The 24,724-nt window shown below is 34.4% G+C and overlaps 1 protein-coding gene across 1 annotated transcript in view; it reads left to right on the top strand.

Moving 5' to 3' along the window:
• Positions 1-2,390: 2,390 nt before the first annotated feature.
• LOC132548305 (ADAM 17-like protease) overlaps positions 2,391-24,724 on the top strand; it is a 29,602-nt gene continuing 7,268 nt past the window's right edge. The window contains exons 1-15 of the mRNA XM_060212163.1: positions 2,391-2,457; positions 3,547-3,676; positions 4,260-4,387; positions 5,212-5,300; positions 5,699-5,799; positions 6,784-6,887; positions 7,453-7,589; positions 8,752-8,847; positions 9,226-9,315; positions 10,560-10,701; positions 11,785-11,895; positions 12,660-12,665; positions 13,168-13,286; positions 13,472-13,541; positions 23,792-23,918. Coding sequence (XP_060068146.1) covers positions 2,391-2,457; positions 3,547-3,676; positions 4,260-4,387; positions 5,212-5,300; positions 5,699-5,799; positions 6,784-6,887; positions 7,453-7,589; positions 8,752-8,847; positions 9,226-9,315; positions 10,560-10,701; positions 11,785-11,895; positions 12,660-12,665; positions 13,168-13,286; positions 13,472-13,541; positions 23,792-23,918 — 1,517 coding nt within the window. The remainder of the gene's footprint in view (positions 2,458-3,546; positions 3,677-4,259; positions 4,388-5,211; positions 5,301-5,698; positions 5,800-6,783; positions 6,888-7,452; positions 7,590-8,751; positions 8,848-9,225; positions 9,316-10,559; positions 10,702-11,784; positions 11,896-12,659; positions 12,666-13,167; positions 13,287-13,471; positions 13,542-23,791; positions 23,919-24,724) is intronic.

The following is a 24,724-nucleotide window of genomic DNA, read 5'->3' as shown; positions in this document are numbered from 1 at the left end:
ACATGTTTGTACGCAAAAAATCACTCCATCTTATGCTGTGCCTATTTTGAACATTCAAAATAAATCTTATTACTTTGTTTTGCACTACCTGTAATTTACATTTTAGTTTTTTTGACAACCTTTCATACCAACCAGCAAACGCATAGTCGAAATGACAAAGAATCAATGCTGAGGAAAGTGTTTTTCTTGACCTATACAATAGACATTGGTCATTTCTGTGGAGAAATTTTAGTCACTGATTTACTTTTTTAACAATTGAATCTACTATTTCTTCACCTGATAGCAAATCGTTAACGTCTATACCAAGATATTTTATACACTTCATAACTTCAATGTCATGATTATTGCACAATATTTTAAAATTCATATTTTTAGCTTTATCCAACTTTCTTTTAGGGCCAAAAAAATATACTTTCTGTTTTACCTAAATGTAGAGAAAGCTGGTCATCCACTAACCATTCTTGACAGGACTCTAACACCAAAGACATTTTTGCGCTATTACTGCTGGGTTTAGATGGGAAAAAAGTATAATAGAATCGTCTGCATACAACATCAACATGCAGTTAGAATCAATGCTGACTTGCATTTCATTGACATATATCAAGAACAGAAGAGGACCTAACAAACTCCCCTGAGGTACCCCCCATTTTATGTTACATGACTCGGATGTTACTTCATTAATATTTACAATTTGTTTCCGTCCCAAGAGATAGGATCTAAATAAATACAATAAAATAAATACAGAACCTTAAGCAGTGGCAAAGCAAATATAACAGCACCTGAATATGTTTCACTAGTTACATCAGAGGCATTGAACCTGTTCAACCACAACAACAGCAAAAGGAGGCTCATGTTTTATGTACAACACATGAGGTTAAATCTCTTTAGTGTTCTATAAGTAAAAGGCATAGACAAAAACCACTGAGACCTATATTAGTCACCTCTTTGTACCAAAGATATTCTGGAACACTGCAGATCATTTCTTTGCCAGATACTTCAGGTGAGGTATTTGTGCAACTCGAACTAAACGAAAAAAGATGTTTTTTTCATGTTGATACAGGTGTTGTTTACATGCATGGTGTTTAGCAGCTTTCAATTGCCAAGATAAAAAAGGCAATTATTTATAAAGTATAACTAAGTCAGTAACACAATACTTACATGCATACAAATTTTTTCTCCATGAAGGAAAATAATCTGCACTTGCTCTTTAGTATTGGCCCAAAATTTTGATAATCGATTGGCTGAAACTCATCATGCCAGACTTTCTCGGGCCAAGTCTATTCTTTCAATGGCTTTACACTGTTTGATATTTAAAATTTGTTTTCACCAACAAAAACCATAAAATACAAAAATCCATGGTAATGTTCAACCATACTTGTTATTGTTAAAGCATAAAATGTGATATTAAGTATTGAGGAAATGAAAGCACATTTTTTGGTAATAATCAGAATGTGTTCAGTGAGTATCCAGTAATTGTTGAAACAAGCAGTGAGACGATACTCAGATATGGAAGGAGTCACGGAGACAGAAAACCTATCTGCCAACCAACCAACCGACCAAATCCTAAACCAACTTTTCTAGATAGACTTTCCATCGGTTCTGCTCACCAAGAACTTCTCTTTAGCTCTATCTAAAGGTAGGTTTGATTCCTGGCGAAGAAATTGGAAAGAAAGAATCTTCCCTGTTTCTTACAAAATATCAGTTTAACTTTCTGTTTCAAATTAATCACAATTTCTATTTAACAATTATGATAATTGTTGTCATGTTTCAGCACCAACAACCTTATACAATGTAATTCTATGATCTCTAGAATTTGTTTCAAATCGTTTCCTGTTGATACGTCCCTGGTTCAACTGATAAAAAGAAAGCTGAAAGTCTACTTGTGAAATGTCAAGAAGAATTTAACAGGATTCAAAAGCACTCCGTTGAAAAGTTATACAATTTTCCTCGGAAATTGTACTGTCATGAAATTACATTTGATAAAAAATTGATTCAAAAAATCATTAACTCAGCAAACATTGTAAAATAAATTACGGAACGTCTCTTGTCCACAAAGAGGAATTTAACGAAACGTTTCAACTTCAAACTTTCAGTACTTACGTAGGCGCAGGCATAGGTAAAGGATGATAACTCGCAAATAAATGACAAGGGAATTTCAAATTTAAGAAATCATTTTGTGTTATATATTATTTACAAGATAATGAGGAATCATCAATGTTAATTCGAGGAATGAAATTGATTTAACAACCCAGTTATAATCACCTACCTGATAAATGTAAAATAGAATTGCTGATCCTGTATCTGACTGAGTTCAAAGCTCGATTTGGACCAAAACAGCCAAACATCCGGTTGAGTCAGGCGCGGCCAAGTTACCTGTAATCTCGGACAGTATGCAGAGGCTAACTTCATTATTGTGGATAATTGTTTTGCTATGTCACTACCATCTGGTGTGGAGTTGTAAGTAGTCACAACTAATAGATTACTGATATGTTTTTCATCAGATCCGAAGGGAAATTTTGATGAACGACCAGAATCAATTCTCAAAAGCGAAAGTAATTCGTCAAGTGATTGCTCGATTGATTTCCTCGTACACTTTACTGTATCCCGTTAGACAGACTGTCAGTTACGTAGTTCTACAGTGTTATTTTATATGTATGAATGTATCAAATTTGCAGAAAATACAGTCCATGCAATCGCGCTAGTTTCCATCAATATATGAACATGTTACAAAATTCTGCAAAATAAGATGGCCTGATTTTAGTCACCGTAATCTGTATTTTCATTTTACGTTTGAAAATCTAGTGCAATTATAATGCTATTTGTTATTGTTTTAGATTGTTCATACGTTTACAAATAAATGTAGTGTAAACAACTGCCAACAAGTCATAATCCAGACAGTCTTTAACATTATGAGAATATGTGTTTGATAGCTTAGTATTGTAGCCACAGAATATTTTTTCTCTTGCTTCAAATTTATAGAATGAAACTAGTACTGCAAAAAAAAGTAGTAAACTAGGATTGTAATCATTCATATATCTTGATTGCCCTATGTTTTGTAGTAGACACTTATAAAGTAATACTTTCTATGCATGACTGAACATGATAACAGGTTACCTGCGGGTATGATGTGTCATATTTCATGTTCAGGTGGAAAAAGGAAAATGATTCCCTGTCCTTGTTCTCATTTTATGATACTTCCCAAGCCTTCCTGGTTTCAATTTTGAAACAATAAATTGACCTTTATTTTAAAGCTAAATAAAATTAAAACTTTTTCATTAGATCACCTTGTCCAGAAAAGAGAGTTTAATTAAATGCCTTTACTGGGAAATTGAGATAAAACTTTCAAATGTAAAAAAAAAAGAATTTTGTTAAACAGTGTAAATGTATCGCTGTGCGTACAATTTGAGAATGTCTTCATGCTGATATCTAAAAAACAATATTAGACTATTGCCAAGCACAGCAACAGTTGGATCATAAAACATCATCAAATATATTTGATGAACAATCAGAATAAAAGAATAATTTTGTTTGTATGCTATATTTAAGCTGGTTTAGATGACAAACTCCATTACTATGAAACATTGCACACAAGTGACATTCGGATACGTGTTCGACGAAGTGCTGACAAAAACCCAGGATTTGACATGAAAGAAATTTGGTTCAACACAATGGGCAGGTAAGCTTCAATCAATCTCCTCCTCAACTTCAAAATCCAAGGGTTACAAATTTTTCTTTACTTCTTGAGCATGTCATGTTAATTAAACCATATGACTGGCTCCTGGAATAAAAAAATAGTCAATCACTTCAAGGTAAATCAGGAGTTATATCCTCTAGAGGTGGTATGTTGCATCATTATATCCAGCTGTGAAGAAACCACTTAAACAAACAACCCATTGTTGGCTCTTTCTTGTAAGATTCTGTAACAGGACTCCTGTCATCCACATACAGAACTTTCATTTTTCTTAAAGACTAGTTATTGAAGTTAGTTTTGTTATTTTACAAAGATTGTGAAACAAGAAGTTACATCATCAATAATTAATTACTTTTGTTGGCTGAAATGAAAGCACATTAAGTGTCCAACTATGGAAGGTTAATGGCATATTGTGTTGTGCCAACCAACCAAGCAACCAACCAGGAGAACAATGTTTGAAATTTCAAAGGTTGATTCATGGATAAAAGAAACACTTATTTGACTGATGTATACAGAAATCTTTTCTTTCTGGCAAATGTTTCACTATAGAAATGTTTGGTATTTTCAGAGATTTTCACTTAAATTTGCACCAATCTACTGTCTTGAGTTCCAACTGCAAAGCAACAGCTATAAATGGTGACAGCAAGGAGACCTTCTCTGTTGATAGGAGCAAGTTTCTATCTGGTAAACTTTATGGTATGTATAGCAAACACCTGCGATGAGACTGAAAGATTTAACCATCAATTTTCTTGTTTTGTCTTACAACTGATTGTGATGTTTATCACCTCAGTGAAACTGTTTTCTGTTTTATATATGAGAGAATTATTCATTGATTTGTTTATTCCTTTTTTTAATTTTGATTTTGAATTCACATTTTAAATATACAAAGCATCTTTGTAGTGGTTCACATATAAACTCACCACATACATTTAATACTGACATGCACTTATAAATACTCATATAGAGACATACTTACACTCAATAAACACATTCAGTATATTAACTTATGCAACATACTTCATTTACATACTTGTATATCATAGAATCTAATATGTAGATAAATGAAAGTGAAGACAAAAGAGTAGAAAAATACTAGACAAGATTTGTTTATTCTTGTACAAAAGAAACCCATTTAATTGTGTTTACTGCTTGAAATAATTGCTTGAATTGCAAAAATCATTATATTCCTCATATAGTTGTCCACATTTTTTAAAAGTGTTACAGATAGTTGCTTAAAATATTTGGATTATTCTTGTGATTTAGTACAGAAAAAATATCACATTACTACTGCAAGTTTAATTATGAAGAAAATCTCTTTATACAAAAAAACAAAACAAAAAAAAAAAACACTTTTAGAATCATATAGATATAGATTTGGGCTTGTGGGTCAACAATCAGTCAAACAGCTTGCTTATTTAAAACAAATTTTTATGATGATGGTTTAAAGAAATCTTTTTAAAAGGAGGTACATTTCACACTTGTGTAGCATGATGCTTGAAGTTCTTATTTGTTTGCTGTAGATGATCCTGATTCGTTTGTACATGTCCTCTGGGATGGTGAGATCATGACGGCCAGTATATCAACCAATGATGAAGTGTATTTTGTAGAGGTAATTATTCATAATTACGTTCTCATGAAAACAAGCATTTTTATTGGCTAACATGCTCATGTAATCAACCCATAACATGTAATAAGTACACTGCTTGTTTCCTCATATCTGATTGGATGATAAATCTGAGCATCAGTTTCTCATGGAAATGAATATCAAAAATAATTAGAAATGTTGTGTCATGTTTAATTATGAAGAGCAGTATGTACCAGATTTTATCTAACTTATATGACATGTGCAATAAAAATGTGTTCAATCTGCTAAAAAAATGCTTAATGTTTTTTAAGCAGAAAGCAAGAAAATATTTGAAATGCCTATTATGGTCTGTTAAATTTACTAATGACCTGCACATACTGAAAGAATATTTAAGACATCTGAATGAATGTTTTGTATTACAGCCCTCCTGGCGACATCTGTCACCATCTGCAAACCACTCCATGGTGGCCTACAAGAAGTCAGATGTCAAGTTTGACCCTGATGCAGTGATTGGAGGAGTCAGGTACATGTATAACACAGACTTATTAAATTGTTTAAAGACACAGATTTATTATAAAAAAAAAGTAGATAAAAACAAATTCAATGTTTCATATAATGTATGTTCATTTCACCTAGGGTGTAAATGTCAATTAAAGCAAAAATGTCATTGTTCAAAAAGAAGAAAACAAGTTATTTATCATAAAGGTTAAGCTATATGTAACATTTAATTATATTAGAATATTTGGTAATTATTAACTAATCTCATTTGGGAGTAAAATACATATCTGGCGTATCATATTTATTTTGACATCACTGTTGTCTTAATGGATTATAAAACACAGTGTTACATTATCAGTACATGAAGTAAGTGGATAATGACTTGTTGATTGAATAATGCTACATTTTCTAAATTTAACTGCAGTTAACAATCAAAGGAATTTCTACTTGTCTGCGGAAAAACTTTATGCCTGTGATTGTTTAATAAAATAAATGAGTAAAAACACCCCATTAATGATTGTGTTGCTAAGCAATCCTAAACCTGACTCAGATATGGTACAATAGACATATACAAATTGACAGTACAGTCAGACCTCTTTATCTTGATGTCGAGGGGATCTTAAGAAATCCTGGTATGGAGTTAACGGAGATAGAGAGTCTGAGACAGGATAAAAACTTCAAGTAAAACAAGGTTTTGAGTTATCAGAGTTCAAGATAACAAAGTTTGTATGCTGTTTTACTTTTCAAAGATTTGTGCAAGTTGTTATTAAATAAAGTACACAGTTTAACTTCCAATATACCTATCACATTCGTTTGATCTTTACACCTCCTAGCCGAATTAAGCATGTAAACACCAGTTAACTATTTGCTGTTCCGACATAATGGACATGTGGCCACTGATTCCTCAGATTGACCAATCATGGACCAATCTTAATTGCCAACATACCTAAAAAAGGAAGTGAGGATATGATGATAGACATAATATTTTGATATATGTACATTATTTCAGGGGAGATTTTGATAACACCGATGACTTTGTTGGAATGGAACTTAATGACGGCATCAGACTGTTTCCACGGGAACCAGAACCGGAACCAGAGCTGGAGAAAACAGGTAGAAAACCATATCAAATCTGCTTCCTGCTTTTAAAATTGAAATAATTTTTATTTTGTTTTGAATCTCATTTATCATTTCAGTTATAAAGTTAACTTGTACTTCACTTTGTTGTGAAAGTCTGTAAAAGTTCTTTTTACAGTGATTATTCAGTGAGAAGGTTTGATGGGGGTTGGAGTGAAGAAGATGCGTCTTGACTTGACACGATAGTTTATAATGGCAGCTGTTCATAGCACCAAATTATCGATAGAAAAACTATGTTTTAAATCAATAATCCTTTGGACTGACCATATTTATCTTCAAATGAAACAAGGGAAGCAACACATTACTTATCAGGCGAAGTCAGGGAATGGGCTTATTACAGGACAATGAAATAGTAATGGTTTGTTATTTTGCTGAACAGCTTTATATATGGATTGGCTTATTACCCGACATTGATTTACCACCAGATAAACACAGAACAGTGAATTTATGACTGACAATTATCAGAATCTACTATAGAAATAGGTACTCAATATCTATTGTTTTATAAATATTGAAATTTGATGTTAATTTCCCGTTTTAGCTCCCCAGAGAGAGAAACGTCAGGCGGTGTCTCCCATCATAGGGCCTCGAACTGTGTGCAGATTGGCTGTAGTCGCAGACTTCTACTTTTTTTCCACTATGGGTCGAGGTGACCGCTTTCAGACAAGTGAATTTATGGTAAAGATACAATATTACTGAATGAACAGATAAGATCATCTTTGATAGTATAAATTATTTTACTATGTATCTTTGACTTTAAATTTGTAAAGTGTTTATATATTTTATCCGTTTTTTCCCCTTCTGAACATGTGAGATAGGTATGTCTTCTTGTGGCAGTGTGTAATATGTACCCTTAAGTCTCATGTGACAGATCATAGAATGTACCCTAATGTCACCTTGTGGCAGATCATGGCTTGTACCCTAATTTCACTTTGTGACAGATCATAACATGTACCCTAATATTGCCTTGTGGCAGATCATGGCTTGTACCCTAATTTTACTTTGTGACAGATCATAGCATGTACACTAATGTCACCTTGTGGCAGATCATGACATGTACCCTAATTTTACTTTGTGACAGATCATAGCATGTACCCTAATGTCACCTTGTGGCAGATCATGGCTTGTACCCTAATTTTACTTTGTGACAGATCATAGCATGTACCCTAATGTCACCTTGTGGCAGATCATGACTTGTACCCTAAGGTCACCTTGTGGCAGATCGTGGCTTGTACCCTAATTTTGCTTTGTGACAGATCATAGCATGTACCCTAATGTCACCTTGTGGCAGATCATGGCTTGTACCCTAATTTTACTTTGTGACAGATCATAGCATGTACCCTAATGTCACCTTGTGGCAGATCATGACTTGTACCCTAAGGTCACCTTGTGGCAGATCATGGCTTGTATCCTAATTTCACTTTGTGACAGATCATAACATGTACCCTAATGTCACCTTGTGGCAGATCATGGCTTGTACCCTAAGGTCACCTTGTGGCAGACCATAGCATGTACACTAATGTCACCTTGTGGCAGATCATGGCTTGTACCCAAATTTTACTTTGTGGCAGATCATGGCTTGTACCCTAATTTTACTTTGTGACAGATCATAGCATGTACCCTAACGTCACCTTGTGGCAGATCATGGCTTGTCCCCTAAAGTCTCCAAGTGGCAGTTAAACCATGTACTCATTAGTTTTAAGGCATAAGTAGATTTTGTACAAAAATAAGTTACCATATCACAGGTAGGTAGCACACATCTTTAAGTCTTAAATCTAAAGCACAGTGTAATGCTATGTATTTATCAATGTACTTTTATATTATATGTTTTGTTCCACAGATAAGTCTGATAGACAGAGTCAATGGTTACTACAAAAAAACTATCTGGACTGACAGTAAGGAGAACATAATTCAGGCAGGGTTTGAAATAGCTGAGGTAAACACGATAAAATTACCTGGAATATTATATTGTGTATATACTCAGATCATGCTGTATTTTAATCATTTCAAGTTTTATTTTCTTACAGGATTTGATAAAAAAAGTTTTTGGGTTGGGGAGGCTTTGGAACAAACTTTGTAAATTTTAGATGAGATACAAAAACGGATTCAAAATCTTGTTTTAAAAATATTGCTGAAATTATTTTAGATTTGTACAAAAATGAGATTTTCAAGAATACTTTTTTTATGTGATATCCCATCAAAGACTTTCAAGCTTTATTGCCAGCATGATCCTAGAATATGACTGAGCAGTTATACACAGTACAATATTACTTAATCTGTACATGTACTAATAGTTTGTGGTTTCCTGTTTCAGATCATAGTCCATGAGTCGTACACGAACAGCAGTGAAAACAACCATTACAACATGGCCAATCGTGTCAGAGATATGTCCAATGTATTAGATGTAAGTCAGAAGTAACCATACAAATTACATTCCGGTATAGGATATACATGTTTCTGGTAATAAGCCCATATCTGGTAATAAGCCCACATATATGATATATCATCAATAGAACATTTGCATGGATTACACTAATTATCAGGGAAATGTAATCAGAATACCGTTGCTAAATCTCAATGTTTATCTAGGTCAAAGGCTCCTCATTTAACTGGGCTTAATTTTGAAATAAGTTCTGCTCCAGAACCGTGGGATTGATCCATGTCATTAATGTTTGATTGAAAGTACTTTCATGAAGAATAGATTAAAAATAAGCATAATTAAGTTGGTTGACTTCAACAGAGGTGTTAGAGAAGGAGCCAAAATGTGGGTGATTGTTGAAATCGCCATCTTATCAAAGTAGACATTTGCTGGGTATGATGACATTTGCAATAGTCATGTTTTTTTGCTATGGGTTGTTTAGATATATGGCCAGGCATGTAATTATCTTTGTACAAATACATATCTGCTAAATATCATCACAAAATGAAGCAAGTTATTTTCAAAATTATCCTGATTTCATTCCTTTGGGGTGGCTTTGCTCCCTCTAACCCTCTACCCTGGGTTCTACCTCATGCACTCTGATTCCCGTGTAGTGATACAGACCCTATGAGTCTGCAGAATTGGGCTAGATTACCTCATCTCTGCTCAAAACATTCTGTTAAAGCTTTCAAGTCATAGAAACCTTTCAGGTCAAATGTCATTCCTCCTCAGAAATGGCAAGGATTTTTTTTAAAGTGTTTTCTTCCATTTTATTGATGCATTATAATGTTGATATGCTTCAGGGATTTTGTATGTATATATGTGGTTTAACTGTATCAGTAATATGATACCTCACCTGTCCCTTAGTAGTGACATGCATGTATAGTAAATGCTTTGTGTGTGTCCGTTGGTACATAAGTGTAATATTTGTGCATAAGATATTTCATGAACCCCTCCAAAGAATTCATTCTAATTTGCACCATTACTCCTCACCATCAAATTCTTAGACAGGTTGGTGGTCATGAGTAAAGGTTAAGGGTAACTCTTCTTTCGAAATATAAAGAAATTCGGAGAGTAGTAGAGGAAATGTGAATCCCTGGTTTTTTAGGAGTGGGTGGGGATGGGGGTCATTGATTCAGAAAGTATCATATGACTGTTTGTTAAACTGACTTTGTAAATGTAATTATTTGTTTGACTTTGTACATTTTTTTCACATGATACTATTTCAGTGGTTTGGTGAAGCACATGTCAAAGATTTCAAGAATTTTTGTCTAGGGCATCTGTTTACATATCAAGCATTCGAAGGAAAGCTGGGCCTTGCCTACATTGCCTCACCACACAAGTATAACCTGGGTGGAATTTGTTCTGAAGGTATGAACAAATACAAATTCTGATTTCCTTTGACACTTTTCACAATAAGTAATTAACCAGTCATTGCTAAAATTTATCTAAAAGAAAGAAACATGTGGAATGATAGGAAATTTGTACTACAAATGTATTGAATTGATTAAAAGAGACATTCAGATGTATCACATGTTGTAAAATTGACTTTTTAGGTCACCTGAGACAAAAACCTATTGTGATAGTATTTTGTCTGGCCTCCTGCATGTTCATTGTATATTATAAACAATTTACATTTTCAACTTGTTTTCAATAACAAAAAAGCCCAGGGTCATGGTATTAGGCCAGTAGCATGCTGGGATAAAAGGCAACCAAGTTTATTCAAATGGATGACATTGACCCATTTTCAAGGTCACAAGGTTTAAATGAATTAAAAACCTTTAAACGACTTATTATCAATAGCAAAATGACCCAGGGTCATGATATTAAGCCAGTAGCATGCTGGGATGAAGGGCTACCAGTTACATTCACATTCAAATGAATGACCTTGACCCTCATTCAAGATCCCATGGGTCAAACATGCTAAACTGTAACAACAGTCAGTGTTATCAGTTCCGTTTAATTGAAAATTAAGCCTTCAAACTATGAAACAATAGATCTTTGTAAGTATGCATATATCAGTTCTGTTCTGTCTTCCCAATGCTGGGACTGACTGACAGATATTTAAAACTGTTCAGACCTGGAGACTTCAGGTGACTGTTAAGGCCCATGGGCCTCATGTTGACTCTGCAATTTGCTTGTCCTGTGAGCTTTTGATGCTTATATATTGAAAGTTGTATTGAATTTAACAAAACTTACCTAATTTTATATCAATATTGATATCATTACCCCATGAAAAAAAATCCATATATAAAGAATGCAGATATGAATATAGCATGCAGAAAATAAGATAATACTAGTCTAGTTTTGTAATCAAAAACGTAGAAAAAGAAAGTAATGTAATGAAGTGTTTTTGCTTGTGAAATAATAAGCAGTACTCATCTGAAAAGAATAAAACCTGAGAAATGATGTGTGAGAAAATAAATATTAAACCACATTCTTTGTCTCTCACAGCGGCATATGTTAATAGGAAAAAGCAAGCTGTCAACACAGGTGTCAGCTCATTCCGAACACCAGGGGGCAGCACTGCAATGAGTTTACCCTCAACACTCACTGTATCCCACGGTATGTCAAATTTTGTTTTCTTTCATCATCTTTGTTAGAGGTAAAATATCGTAGGTTTCCTATTTGTTTATCAGAAAGTAGTACTTCTGATGTTTCTTAGTGGTGTTTTTTAGTTGAAAAAATTTTGAATTTGTACAGTTTTTAGTCATTTATTAATATATTTGTATTACACTGCACTACTTGACACAGTAATTTGTGAATTTGTGTCAGAGATTAGGCTTTATGCTTCTTTGCACATCACACCTGTGATTTGTGTTGGAGTTATACTACCTTACCCATCAAACCTCTGTTTTGTGATTGTGTTAAGGCTATATGCTATCTTACCTATCAAACTTGTGGTTTGTGATTGTGTTAAGGGTATATGCTACCTTACCCATCAGACCTGTTTGTATCAAACTGTGTTTTCTGTAAGAGTTAAAGCTACCTATGAAAACAATTAATTATATAAATGTTAATGACATAGCTATGCTCAGCCTAATTACATACGATGCCTTTTAATCGTGTTTCCTGATTTTTCAAACAAGTGTATTTACACTTTGATTTCATAAGGATTTCTTTGCATCTAAGTCAAATAAGCTTCTGAATGCCTTATTTAAGACATTTCAGGAGTCACTTAGTCACTTGTTATCTCTTTAAAAAGGAGATAAGATAGTTACATTTAGATATCATATACCTTTTATATGGTTAGCTCATACTCTGTTCTCATAATTAATGTGAAAATACATTCGACTTTTTCATATGGTGCTGGATTGTTCTGACTACAGAATTAGGTAAGTTGATATCTTATTGAGCACGATTTCGTCTTACAACATTACTATTTTCTTTCCAAATATTTAATTGTTTGTATTGTTTTGTTTGTTGACTGGAATTCTTTATTTTTGTGTCAAGTGAAAAATTTACTGAGGATATTATTGATCTTTATGATTATAGAATACATGACAAACTATGTATTGTATTTATACTGTGACAAGTTCAGTTGATCAACACTGATCTCTGATTCATGGTCAGGGGGCGGGCCTATTATAGGACAATCAAATAGCATTGTAGATGATTCTACGTACTGAGCAGAAATAGATACAGGTCAACATTTACATTGGCTAATTGCGATATAAATTCATCAGAGCACTCATTATTTATTTCACTGACATACATATTCATTTCTGTATCTACACAGTTTTATTTATTCATGTGAAAAAATCAAGAAACCAGTTATATGAAGTAATTAATTTTGTGAAGTGACTGTCAAATACATTTTGTGACTGTTGTCATTAGGTCACAATTGGGGAAGTGAGCATGATCCTGACACTGTCACCTGTTCTCCGAAATCCTCGGCTGGGGGCAAGTACATCATGTATCCCAGCTCAACAACTGGCTACCAGGCCAACAATCAGGTAACAGTTTATAAAATTCAAACAATCTCTCATTAGCCTATCATCAGATTGTGGGTTGGTCAGTTTTTCCATCATCAGTCATTTAACTTGTGTGGTGATAGTATGAGGAAGTGGACCAGGGATCATTGTCAATTTTCTGCAGATGTCTGATGAAAAAATGTAAAAATGTCTGTGTTCTCTTTCAGGTGTTTTCACAATGCAGTCGACAGTATGTGTTTAAAGTTCTGGAAAGTAAAGGCTTCGATTGCTTCTCAGGTATGCCTAGCAATTATCTATTTTCTGTCAATGATACAGAAGGACAGATTTAAGTATAACTGCCACAGATAACAGTGTAGCTAGGATTATGTTATCTTTGGGAAATAGATATTAACTGCTGCAGCAATTATTAAAACCTGATTGTGTGACCTTTCTAATATTGAAATTTGTTTTTGGTTATCTGAATATAAGTCCAGTCAATTTAAGAAATTTAGGAAACAAAATATTGAAAATCAAAAATGTTAGGGATTTTATAAGCAGAAGAATTTTCAACAGATGTAGAATAATGTATAAGATTATAATAGAAAATTGGTTTATGGATAATCAGTTTACTTGTTGCAGAAATTTACTCAATACCTGAGAAACTAGATGGATGAAATATCAGTAGAAACTAATACACTTGTTATTGGTAATTTTTGGAAGAAAAACTTACTTAAAAATGAAAAAGATAAAATAAAGATAATATAAAATAAAAGATTTGTTTGTAGTAGAAATTTAATATTTGGAACAATATTACATTCACTGGATGACAGTTTTGTCATAGTTTATATTTTTGACTTACTGAATAGATTTTAAATCTTTGCAAAAGTAGAACTTGTAAAGTCAAATGTCCTATCAAATCTGACATACATACAATGTACATCTTATTAGACTTCAACTGCTAAACCCTGTATGTTCTGAAAACTTGCCTTATTGATTTCGTGTGTCAAATTTAAAAGGTTTTACAGTCCATAACTGTTTCCTTGTTTAATACTAAGGCTAAATCTCTGATAGTCTTCCAAGCTTAACTTTGTGTTGGAAATTCTGTTCATTAATTTGGCGAATGGTTTTATTAATTGGCAAGTGGTTTTATAAATTGCTTTTGCATGTACTCAAACGAGTTGTTTCAAAGTTTTTTTTTAATTCTCCTTAACAGAAAGTTCAGGTAAGGAATTGTATATAAACTTGTATATCTCCATAGAATATATTAACAATAACTGATGAAGAGTGGTGTTGTATTAAACCAGAAAAAAACCCACTGATTAACTCCAGCGTTATTGCTCAAGGTTCTGCTCACTACCCACAATTTCTCTATTTAAGTTCAGTTTAATATTTCATAATCAATTGTTTGGTTTTATTTTCAACTCACATTCTGATTGGCTGATATTTTCTAGAGAGAATACACAATAAATTGTTAATAAAATTCAGGAACTGCTGTTGATTGCACATTTGTTAAAAGCATATTTGAGAAATAACCCACACTTTGGAAATTTTTCTCAACAGCAACATGTTTCCACTGTGTACACAAATGTTTGTATTACTCCACTCAATGGTGAACATGTGGTGTAAACTGAACCAAAGTAACAGAAATTAAAACAGAAAAACAAAAAACTGGACCTAACCCATTTAAGACTGAACTTAGTCAATTAATTGTTGCTCTTAACCAATTGACTGGACCAAGCTCCATTAAAAAAATGGACAAAACTCATTAAAGGATGGTCTAAACTCCATTAAAAGCTAAACCTAACCCATTAAAGCCCGGACCTACTAATGATTTAATGTACCTTGGTAACTGCTTGATATATCTGCAATACTTCAGTATTTCTGTGAAGAGAGTGTCCTCTTCGAGTCTTTCTTGGATCTATTTTTTTTTCAAAAGATTGATCTTTGTTCTTATTTGATGCAATATCATTAAATTCTTCTCTTTCTGTCAAAACCTTGTTTTTATCATCTACATATTAAGATCTATGGTATTCTAAAGTGAAATTCCAAAGAAAGCCAGTAGACAGAATTAAGCATCAGATTTCGTAAGAAACTTGTTTTCAAATTACTCTTCAATAAGAGTGCTGATATCTTACAGACAGAAATTAATGGAGACATTCACTAATACTGATTTAGATGTGTTATCAATAAAACAGTAGATGTATTATACTAAATAAAGTATAAGATACCTGAACATTTGTGTTCATTAATATTGATGTGTATATAAGTAAATACTTATTCCATAAGTTGTGGTTTTCATTTTAAAATTAAGATTTTTTACTTACATAATTTATTTAGTACAAGAAGAAAGGCAAACATCTTTTTGGTTTCTTTTTGGATGCTCCCTTTTGGTTGTAAAGATATGATTTTGACCATTTTTAACAACCTAATGTTAATAGCTATTGATTCCAATATTGCTGTGTTTTTATGACATTTCCATCTGGCCACGAAAACCTGTGCTATGAAATCTCAAATATTGCAAAACAAGTTGATATTTCACATTTAATTATGGGCATCTTAAAACAGAGATGGAGAGAAGAAAGAGATAAGTCAAATATTGATATGAATTCTGATGATGTGGTTTTAGGTTAAGGTAAGGTCCCAGGATTCTTTTTAGTACAGTATGCAAAAATCATATTCTCTTTCTTCTGTCTGTAGAATGCAATCTGCAATAGTTTCAGAGAAAAAAATTATTTTGGAAAATTGTTTTTTATTGAAATCTGTGTAAAAATTGTGTAGTGATAAATCATTAAACTACTTTTGCAAAAGAAATGAAATCTCAACACACATGTACGATACACCATTATGATCCTTGTCACCCAAAAAAATGTGTGATCCAATTACCCATTTGCCTTTGTTCTGATAAATTCTGACCTTGGCCCTAATCAAATGGAGCATTTATTATGATTATCCTGATTTATTTGGAAATATAACTTTTGTACAAGGTATCAAATTTATGTTTTTAAAGAATGTTGGGTTTTCAGATAGGGCAATGATAAATACTTGCATTTCATCTTGGCATCAAAGGTTTGATTTGTTGAATGGCTGGAAAAAGTATTGGAGTGCCTATTTGTCCACATGGGTTTTCCTCATGTCCTCTGGTTTCCTCCCACAGTAAGACCCTTTGCTTGTGAACATGCTTCTATCCAGGTCGACGGGAATGGTTAATAAAAGTTGGAATAACTTGATTCCCAGTTATTGAAAAATAAATTAAATTTGAAGTATTTGAGATGTTATTTGAAAAGAATTTGCTAGTTTCTTGGTGGAATTGCTTTCAGCAGTAGGGTTTGGTACTGACTTGCACAAGATAGACCGCATTGAAATAAAACCGCAGTAAAAATTGAAGACCATATCATTAATGTTCCAGAAAAAAAACCTGATGCAGGTAGTTATAAACATACAAGTTAGTAGATTTGTAATAATAGAACGTCCCATGCATATTTGAGATAGAAACTCAGTCTATTTCTGATTACAATTTTGTAGTATTGGGTATCCATTATTCACCATAAAAGTCTTGGAATGCCCCCTTCCACCATGTTTTGTAGTTAAGGAATGTTCTGTCTGTCGAACTAGTCCCTTTTAGTTTCTATGTACCATAATAGTATCAGATGTTATAATGCATATTCTGCATGTATGTACAGGTAGAGTTATGGCTCTTGGAACTTATCTTACATGATCAACTAAAGGTTATTTTTTTAAGTAGCATCCTTAGTGTAAGATGAAGGTGTACATAGTGGATATAAACTATTGTGAAGACATAGGTAAAGGTTTGTAATGCATTATAGTGCTAACTTAAACAATCAAGAAGGTAATTCTGTTCTCTATTAAGAGTCCCATTCATCTACTCAGTGAGATTTGAATGAAAAACATATGTTGCTTATTATTTTAAGGTATAAAATATCATTATAATCAGAAGGGTGAAATACTTTTGAAAATTAGGTAGGATTTGACCATGTAATACCATCCAAGGATTTAAAACATAGAAAAAATCTGTCTGCAGGGACTTAAATGAAATGAAATAAAACTCCTGCAAAGTAATGGAACATTTGTGTTGCTGGGAGGTAATGAAACCGTTGTGTTACTGTGAGGTAATGAAACCGTTGTGGTACTGTGAGGTAATGAAACCATTGTTACTGTGAGGTAATGAAACTCTTGTGTTCCAGGGAGGTATTGAAACCCTTGTGTTACTGAGAGGTATTGAAACCTTGTGTTACTGAGAGGAAATGAAACTCTTGTGTTACTGAGAGGTAATGAAACACTTGTGTTACTGAGAGGTAATGAAACCCTTGTGTTACTGAGAGGTATTGAAACCTTGTGTTACTGAGAGGAAATGAAACTCTTGTGTTACTGAGAGGTAATGAAACACTTGTGTTACTGAGAGGTAATGAAACCCTTGTGTTACTGGGAGGTAATGAAACTCTTGTGTTAGTGTGAGGTAATGAAACCCTTGTGTTACTGTGAGGTAATGAAACACTTGTGTTACTGTGAGGTAATGAAACACTTGTGTTACTGAGAGGTAATGAAACACTTGTGTTACTGAGAAGTAATGAAACCCTTGTGTTACTGGGAGGTAATGAAACCCTTGTGTTACTGTGAGGTAATGAAACCCTTGTGTTACTGTGAGGTAATGAAACACTTGTGTTACTGAGAGGTAATGAAACACTTGTGTTACTGAGAGGTAATGAAACCCTTGTGTTACTGGGAGGTAATGAAACCCTTGTGTTACTGTGAGGTAATGAAACTCTTGTGTTACTGTGAGGTAATGAAACACTTGTGTTACTGTGAGGTAATGAAACACTTGTGTTACTGGGAGGTAATGAAACCCTTGTTTTACTGGGAGGTAATGAAACCCTTGTGTTACTGTGAGGTAATGAAACATTTGTGTTGCTGGGAGGTAATGAAACCATTGTGTTACTCTGAGGTAATGAAACTCTTATGTTACTGGGAGGTAATGAAACCATTGTGTTACTGTGAGGTAATGAAACACTTGTGTTACTGTGAGGTAATGAAACACTTGTGTTACTGGGAGGTAATGAAACCCTTGTGTTACTGTGAGGTAATGAAACACTTGTGTTACTGTGAGGTAATGAAACCCTTGTTTTACTGGGAGGTAATGAAACCCTTGTTTTACTGTGAGGTAATGAAACCCTTGTGTTACTGTGAGGTAATGAAACCCTTGTGTTACTGTGAGGTAATGAAACCCTTGTGTTACTGGGAGGTAATGAAACCCTTGTGTTACTGGGAGGTAATGAAACACTTGTGTTACTGGGAGGTAATGAAACCCTTGTGTTACTGTGAGGTAATGAAACCCTTGTGTTACTGTGAGGTAATGAAACACTTGTGTTACTGGGAGGTAATGAAACACTTGTGTTACTGGGAGGTAATGAAACTCTTGTGTTACTGTGAGGTAATGAAACACTTGTGTTACTGGGAGGTAATGAAACACTTGTTTTACTGGGAGATAATGAAACACTTGTGTTACTGTGAGGTAATGAAACACTTGTGTTACTGGGAGGTAATGAAACCCTTGTGTTACTGTGAGGTAATGAAACCCTTGTGTTACTGGGAGGTAATGAAACCCTTGTGTTACTGGGAGGTAATGAAACACTTGTGTTACTGTGAGATAATGAAACACTTGTGTTACTGTGAGGTAATGAAACACTTGTGTTACTGGGAGGTAATGAAACCCTTGTGTTACTGTGAGATAATGAAACACTTGTGTTACTGTGAGATAATGAAACACTTGTGTTACTGGGAGGTAATGAAACCCTTGTGTTACTGGGAGGTAATGAAACCCTTGTGTTACTGAGAGGTAATGAAACCCTTGAGGTAATGAAACACTTGTGTTACTGGGAGGTAATGAAACTCTTGTGTTACTGGGAGGTAATGAAACTCTTGTGTTAGTGGGAGGTAATGAAACTCTTGTGTTACTGGGAGGTAATGAAACTCTTGTGTTACTGGGAGGTAATGAAACCCTTGTGTTACTGGGAGGTAATGAAACCCTTGTGTTACTGTGAGGTAATGAAACTCTTGTGTTACTGGGAGGTAATGAAACTCCTGGGAGGTAATGAAACCCTTGTGTTACTGTGAGGTAATGAAACCCTTGTGTTACTGTGAGGTAATGAAACATTTGTGTTGCTGGGAGGTAATGAAACCGTTGTGGTACTGTGAGGTAATGAAACTCTTGTGTTACTGTGAGGTAATGAAACCCTTGTGTTACTGGGAGGTAATGAAACACTTGTGTACTGTGAGGAAATGAAACTCTTGTGTAAGTGTGAGGTAATGAAACACTTGTGTTACTGGGAGGTAATGAAACCCTTGTGTTACTGGGAGGTAATGAAACCATTGTGGTACTGGGTGGTAATGAAACACTTGTGTTACTTGTGTGTTACTGTAATGAAGGTGTTACTGTGAAACCCTTGTGTTACTGGGAGGTAATGAAACCCTTGTGTTACTGAGAGGTAATGAAACTCTTGTGTTACTGAGAGGTATTGAAACCTTGTGTTACTGAGAGGTAATGAAGCTCTGGTGTTACTGTGAGGTAATGAAACACTTGTGTTACTGTGAGATAATGAAACACTTGTGTTACTGTGAGGTAATGAAACCCTTGTGTTACTGTGAGGTAATGAAACCCTTGTGTTAGTGTGAGGTAATGAAACCCTTGTGTTACTGGGAGGTAATGAAACCATTGTGGTACTGGGTGGTAATGAAACTCTTGTGTTACTGGGAGGTAATGAAACCCTTGTGTTACTGGGAGGTAATGAAACCTTGTGTTACTGAGAGGAAATGAAACTCTTGTGTGTTACTGGGAGGTAATGAAACCATTGTGGTACTGAGTAATGAAACTCTTGTGTTACTGTGAGGTAATGAAATCCTTGTGTTACTGTGAGGTAATGAAATCCTTGTGTTACTGTGAGATAATGAAACCCTTGTGTTAGTGTGAGGTAATGAAATCCTTGTGTTACTGTGAGGTAATGAAACCCTTGTGTTACTGGGAGGTAATGAAACCCTTGTGTTACTGTGAGGTGAGGAAACCCTTGTGTTACTGGGAGGTAATGAAACTCTTGTGTTACTGAGAGGTATTGAAACCTTGTGTTACTGAGAGGTAATGAAACTCTGGTGTTACTGGGAGATAATGAAATCCTTGTGTTACTGTGAGATAATGAAACCCTTGTGTTACTGGGAGGTAATGAAAATATTGTGTTACTGTGAGGTAACAAAACTCTTGTGTTACTGTGAGGTAATGAAACATTTGTGTTACTGGGAGATAATGAAACCCTTGTGTTACTGTGAGGTAATGAAACCCTTGTGTTATTGTGAGGTAATGAAACCCTTGTGTTACTGTGAGGTAATGAAACCCTTGTGTTACTGTGAGGTAATGAAACCCTTGTGTTACTGTGAGGTAATGAAACCCTTGTGTTACTGTGAGATAATGAAACCCTTGTGTTACTGTGAGGTAATGAAACCCTTGTGTTACTGTGAGGTAATGAAACCCTTGTGTTAGTGTGAGGTAATGAAACACTTGTGTTACTGTGAGATAATGAAACACTTGTGTTACTGGGAGGTAATGAAACCATTGTGGTACTGGGTGAAACCTTGGGGTAATGAAACCTTGTGTTACTTGTGTTACTGAGGTAATGAAACTCTTGTGTTACTGGGAGGTAATGAAACCATTGTGGTACTGGGTGGTAATGAAACACTTGTGTTACTGTGAGATAATGAAACCCTTGTTTTACTGGGAGGTAATGAAACCCTTGTGTTACTGGGAGGTAATGAAACCCTTGTGTTACTGGGAGGTAATGAAACCCTTGTGTTACTGGGAGGTAATGAAACCCTTGTGTTACTGTGAGGTAATGAAACACTTGTGTTACTGTGAGGTAATGAAACCCTTGTGTTATTGTGTGGTACTGTGAGGTAATGAAACTCTTGTGTTACTGTGAGGTAATGAAACATTTGTGTTGCTGGGAGGTAATGAAACCGTTGTGGTACTGTGAGGTAATGAAACCATTGTTACTGTGAAGTAATGAAACTCTTGTGTTCCAGGGAGGTATTGAAACCCTTGTGTTACTGAGAGGTATTGAAACCTTGTGTTACTGAGAGGTAATGAAACCCTTGTGTTACTGAGAGGTATTGAAACCTTGTGTTACTGAGAGGAAATGAAACTCTTGTGTTACTGAGAGGTAATGAAACCCTTGTGTTACTGGGAGGTAATGAAACCCTTGTGTTACTGTGAGGTAATGAAACCCTTGTGTTACTGGGAGGTAATGAAACCCTTGTGTTACTGAGAGGTAATGAAACTCTTGTGTTACTGAGAGGTAATGAAACCCTTGTGTTACTGGGAGGTAATGAAACTCTTGTGTTACTGAGAGGTATTGAAACCTTGTGTTACTGAGAGGTAATGAAACACTTGTGTTACTGTGAGGTAATGAAACCCTTGTGTTACTGGGAGGTAATGAAACCCTTGTGTTACTGGGAGGTAATGAAACTCTTGTGTTACTGGGAGGTAATGAAACTCTTGTGTTACTGTGAGATAATGGAACACTTGTGTTACTATGAGGTAATGAAACTCTTGTATTAGTGTGAGGTAATGAAACCCTTGTGTTACTGGGAAATAATGAAACCCTTGTGTTACTGGGAGGTAATGAAACCCTTGTGTTACTGAGAGGTATTGAAACCTTGTGTTAATGAGAGGTATTGAAACCTTGTGTTACTGTGAGATAATGAAACCCTTGTGTTAGTGTGAGGTAATGAAATCCTTGTGTTACTGTGAGGTAATGAAACCCTTGTGTTACTGAGAGGTATTGAAACCTTGTGTTACTGTGAGGTAATGAAATCCTTGTGTTACTTGTGTCTTGTGTTACTGGGAGGTAATGAAACTCTTGTGTTACTGGGAGGTAATGAAACACTTGTGTTACTGGGAGGTAATGAAACTCTTGTGTTACTGGGAGGTAATGAAACACTTGTGTTACTGGGAGGTAATGAAACTCTTGTGTTACTGGGAGGTAATGAAACTCTTGTGTTACTGGGAGGTAATGAAACCCTTGTGTTACTGGGAGGTAATGAAACACTTGTGTTACTGGGAGGTAATGAAACACTTGTGTTACTGTGAGATAATGGAACACTTGTGTTACTGGGAGGTAATGAAACACTTGTGTTACTGTGAGATAATGAAAATATTGTGTTACTTAGAGGTTTTAAACAATTGTGTTACTAATTTGATTAGAAAGATGATAGGAAGCTGTGTAAAGTGACATATATTCAGAAAAGTCTGTGGATACAGCAAAATACAGAATAACATTGAAACATTGTATTAAATGTGACAGTTTTAATTTTCAGTTTATTTATATTGTAAAACATGATAGTTTTGACATTATTTTCAGCAACAATTATTGATATAAGATGTGAAGCTGTGTGAGAATGACAGTTTATGTTGTATCATTAATCATAAGAATATGGAGCATGATTAAAGTCTTATAACATGTTAATTGTACAGAAGATATATTACTAACTTAAAGTACTGTAAAATCAGTCATTTGCCTTGGAGATTAATTTCATTGATTTCAAGGATACTCATAATCCAAGAAATCATACATCCACAAAATGCCAAAATTAGTTTAAGTAGATTTATCGAGCAACATCAATTTTATCCAAGTAAAGAAGTGCTCATGAAATAGTGAGTTTTTGAAAAACCATGAAAATTAAGCCCCCTGAAAGCATAAGATTTTACAGTATTGTATGATATTGCTATATAGTAGTGTATCTTACGTATATGAGGCCTTTAACATTTCCATTGCATTATTTAAGATTTAGTTTGAAAATTGAATTTTGATACAATTGTATGGAAAAGAGGGCAGAAGAGCCACCCTACCTCAAAGAACACCTAGTAAAAGAAGGCTTAAAGGACCTTTTTTAAAAAAACTCCCTGATACATTTATATTTATGTTGATAGAATCTGATAAAAGAACACATCACTCTGATTGTTGTCAGGGATGTAAAATCCAGGTTAAAAAAAAAAGAAGAAAAAATAAGATATTGAATTAATCCATGTTTTTTTTTTAAAATTCATTTTAGAATCGATCTTTCTATTTCAAGTTCCAATGTCCCTGAATTATTCAGTATGGTCCGGCATTGTTTTGTAATAGTTCATGGTGTACATCCTACTTGAATAACTGAAGTCTTTTTTAAGTCATTGTTATCTGTAAAAAAGTAATATCATTGAATCATGTTTTCAGAAAAGCACCTTTGGATATTAAGTATGGAAGCTAGAGAAATAAAATCTAGATATATGTAACCTAATTATTGACCAGACAAAACTTTCATATGAATTTTATACCATATGATACATTAAACTTGTATTTTTTTTAAAAAGTTATAATTTTCATGATTGCCAGTTTTAAATGTTTAAAAGAGACCCAAATAATTAATTAAATGTAGTCTCCAGTTCTTAAAGTAACTTACAATACATTTTAGTGGTATTATGAGAAAAAGTAATGATGGATGGTTTACAGTTGCTACTGGTGGGATTGCTCTGTGTGGAAATGGCAGGGTAGATGACAAGGAAGAGTGTGATGCAGGGCCAGATGGTGACCTTTGCTGTGACAAAGATTGCAAGCTTGTTGATCAGGCTACTTGTAGGTAAGTAGTCAATCACAAAAGTATTTCAAATTGATGTATGTAAATATATGAATGGTCAGATTATTTTTTTAATACTTAGACAAACAACTATAGCACTGTTGTGTTGATGGTATATATCTGAGTTGGAAATTAGTAACCAAACACAACAGTGTTTTGATGACTAAATAAATCTGATTGGTATGCTGGCCTATTTGTAAGTAACTAGCAGTGTTTTATTTTGGGTATCAAGGTGAAGTTATGGTATGAATTTTGATATTTTATATTCAAATTGGGGTTGCTACAAGTATTTCCTGTCATTACATGTAACAGTTTACAAGTGTATGTTAAGTTAAAGCCATGCCTCCATATCATCACCATAAGAATTAAGATAATTAATACTTCTTTGAAAAATAATACCTAACCAACAAACAAGGTCAGTCAGCCCTCAGTACCCATTGTCCTCCAGAGCCCAAGCTCTCAATATCAGTTTCCCTTTGGAGGCCCAGGTCTACCTGCCAGAATCTAGTCTCCAACTAAGGTACAGGCCTATCCCTCATTATCCATTTCCCTTTTATGGTCCATGCCTACACCTGCTATCTATATCCCTCTGAGGCTCAGACATAGCCCTCAGTATCCATTTCCCTTTTATGGTCCATGCCTACACCTGCTATCTATATCCCTCTGAGGCTCAGACATAGCCCTCAGTATCCATTTCCCTTTTATGGTCCATGCCTACACCTGCTATCTATATCCCTCTGAGGCTCAGATATAGACCTCAGTATCCATTTCCCTTTTATGGTCCATGGCTACACCTGCTATCTATATCC

The sequence above is a fragment of the Ylistrum balloti genome, unplaced genomic scaffold, assembly GCF_031769215.1.
Source record: "Ylistrum balloti isolate Yb309-2 unplaced genomic scaffold, AGI_CSIRO_Ybal_v1 Utg369616, whole genome shotgun sequence".
Classification (NCBI taxonomy): domain Eukaryota; kingdom Metazoa; phylum Mollusca; class Bivalvia; order Pectinida; family Pectinidae; genus Ylistrum; species Ylistrum balloti.
The sequence above is the reverse complement of the archived record's forward strand: the minus strand, read 5'-3'. Positions and strand labels throughout refer to the sequence as shown.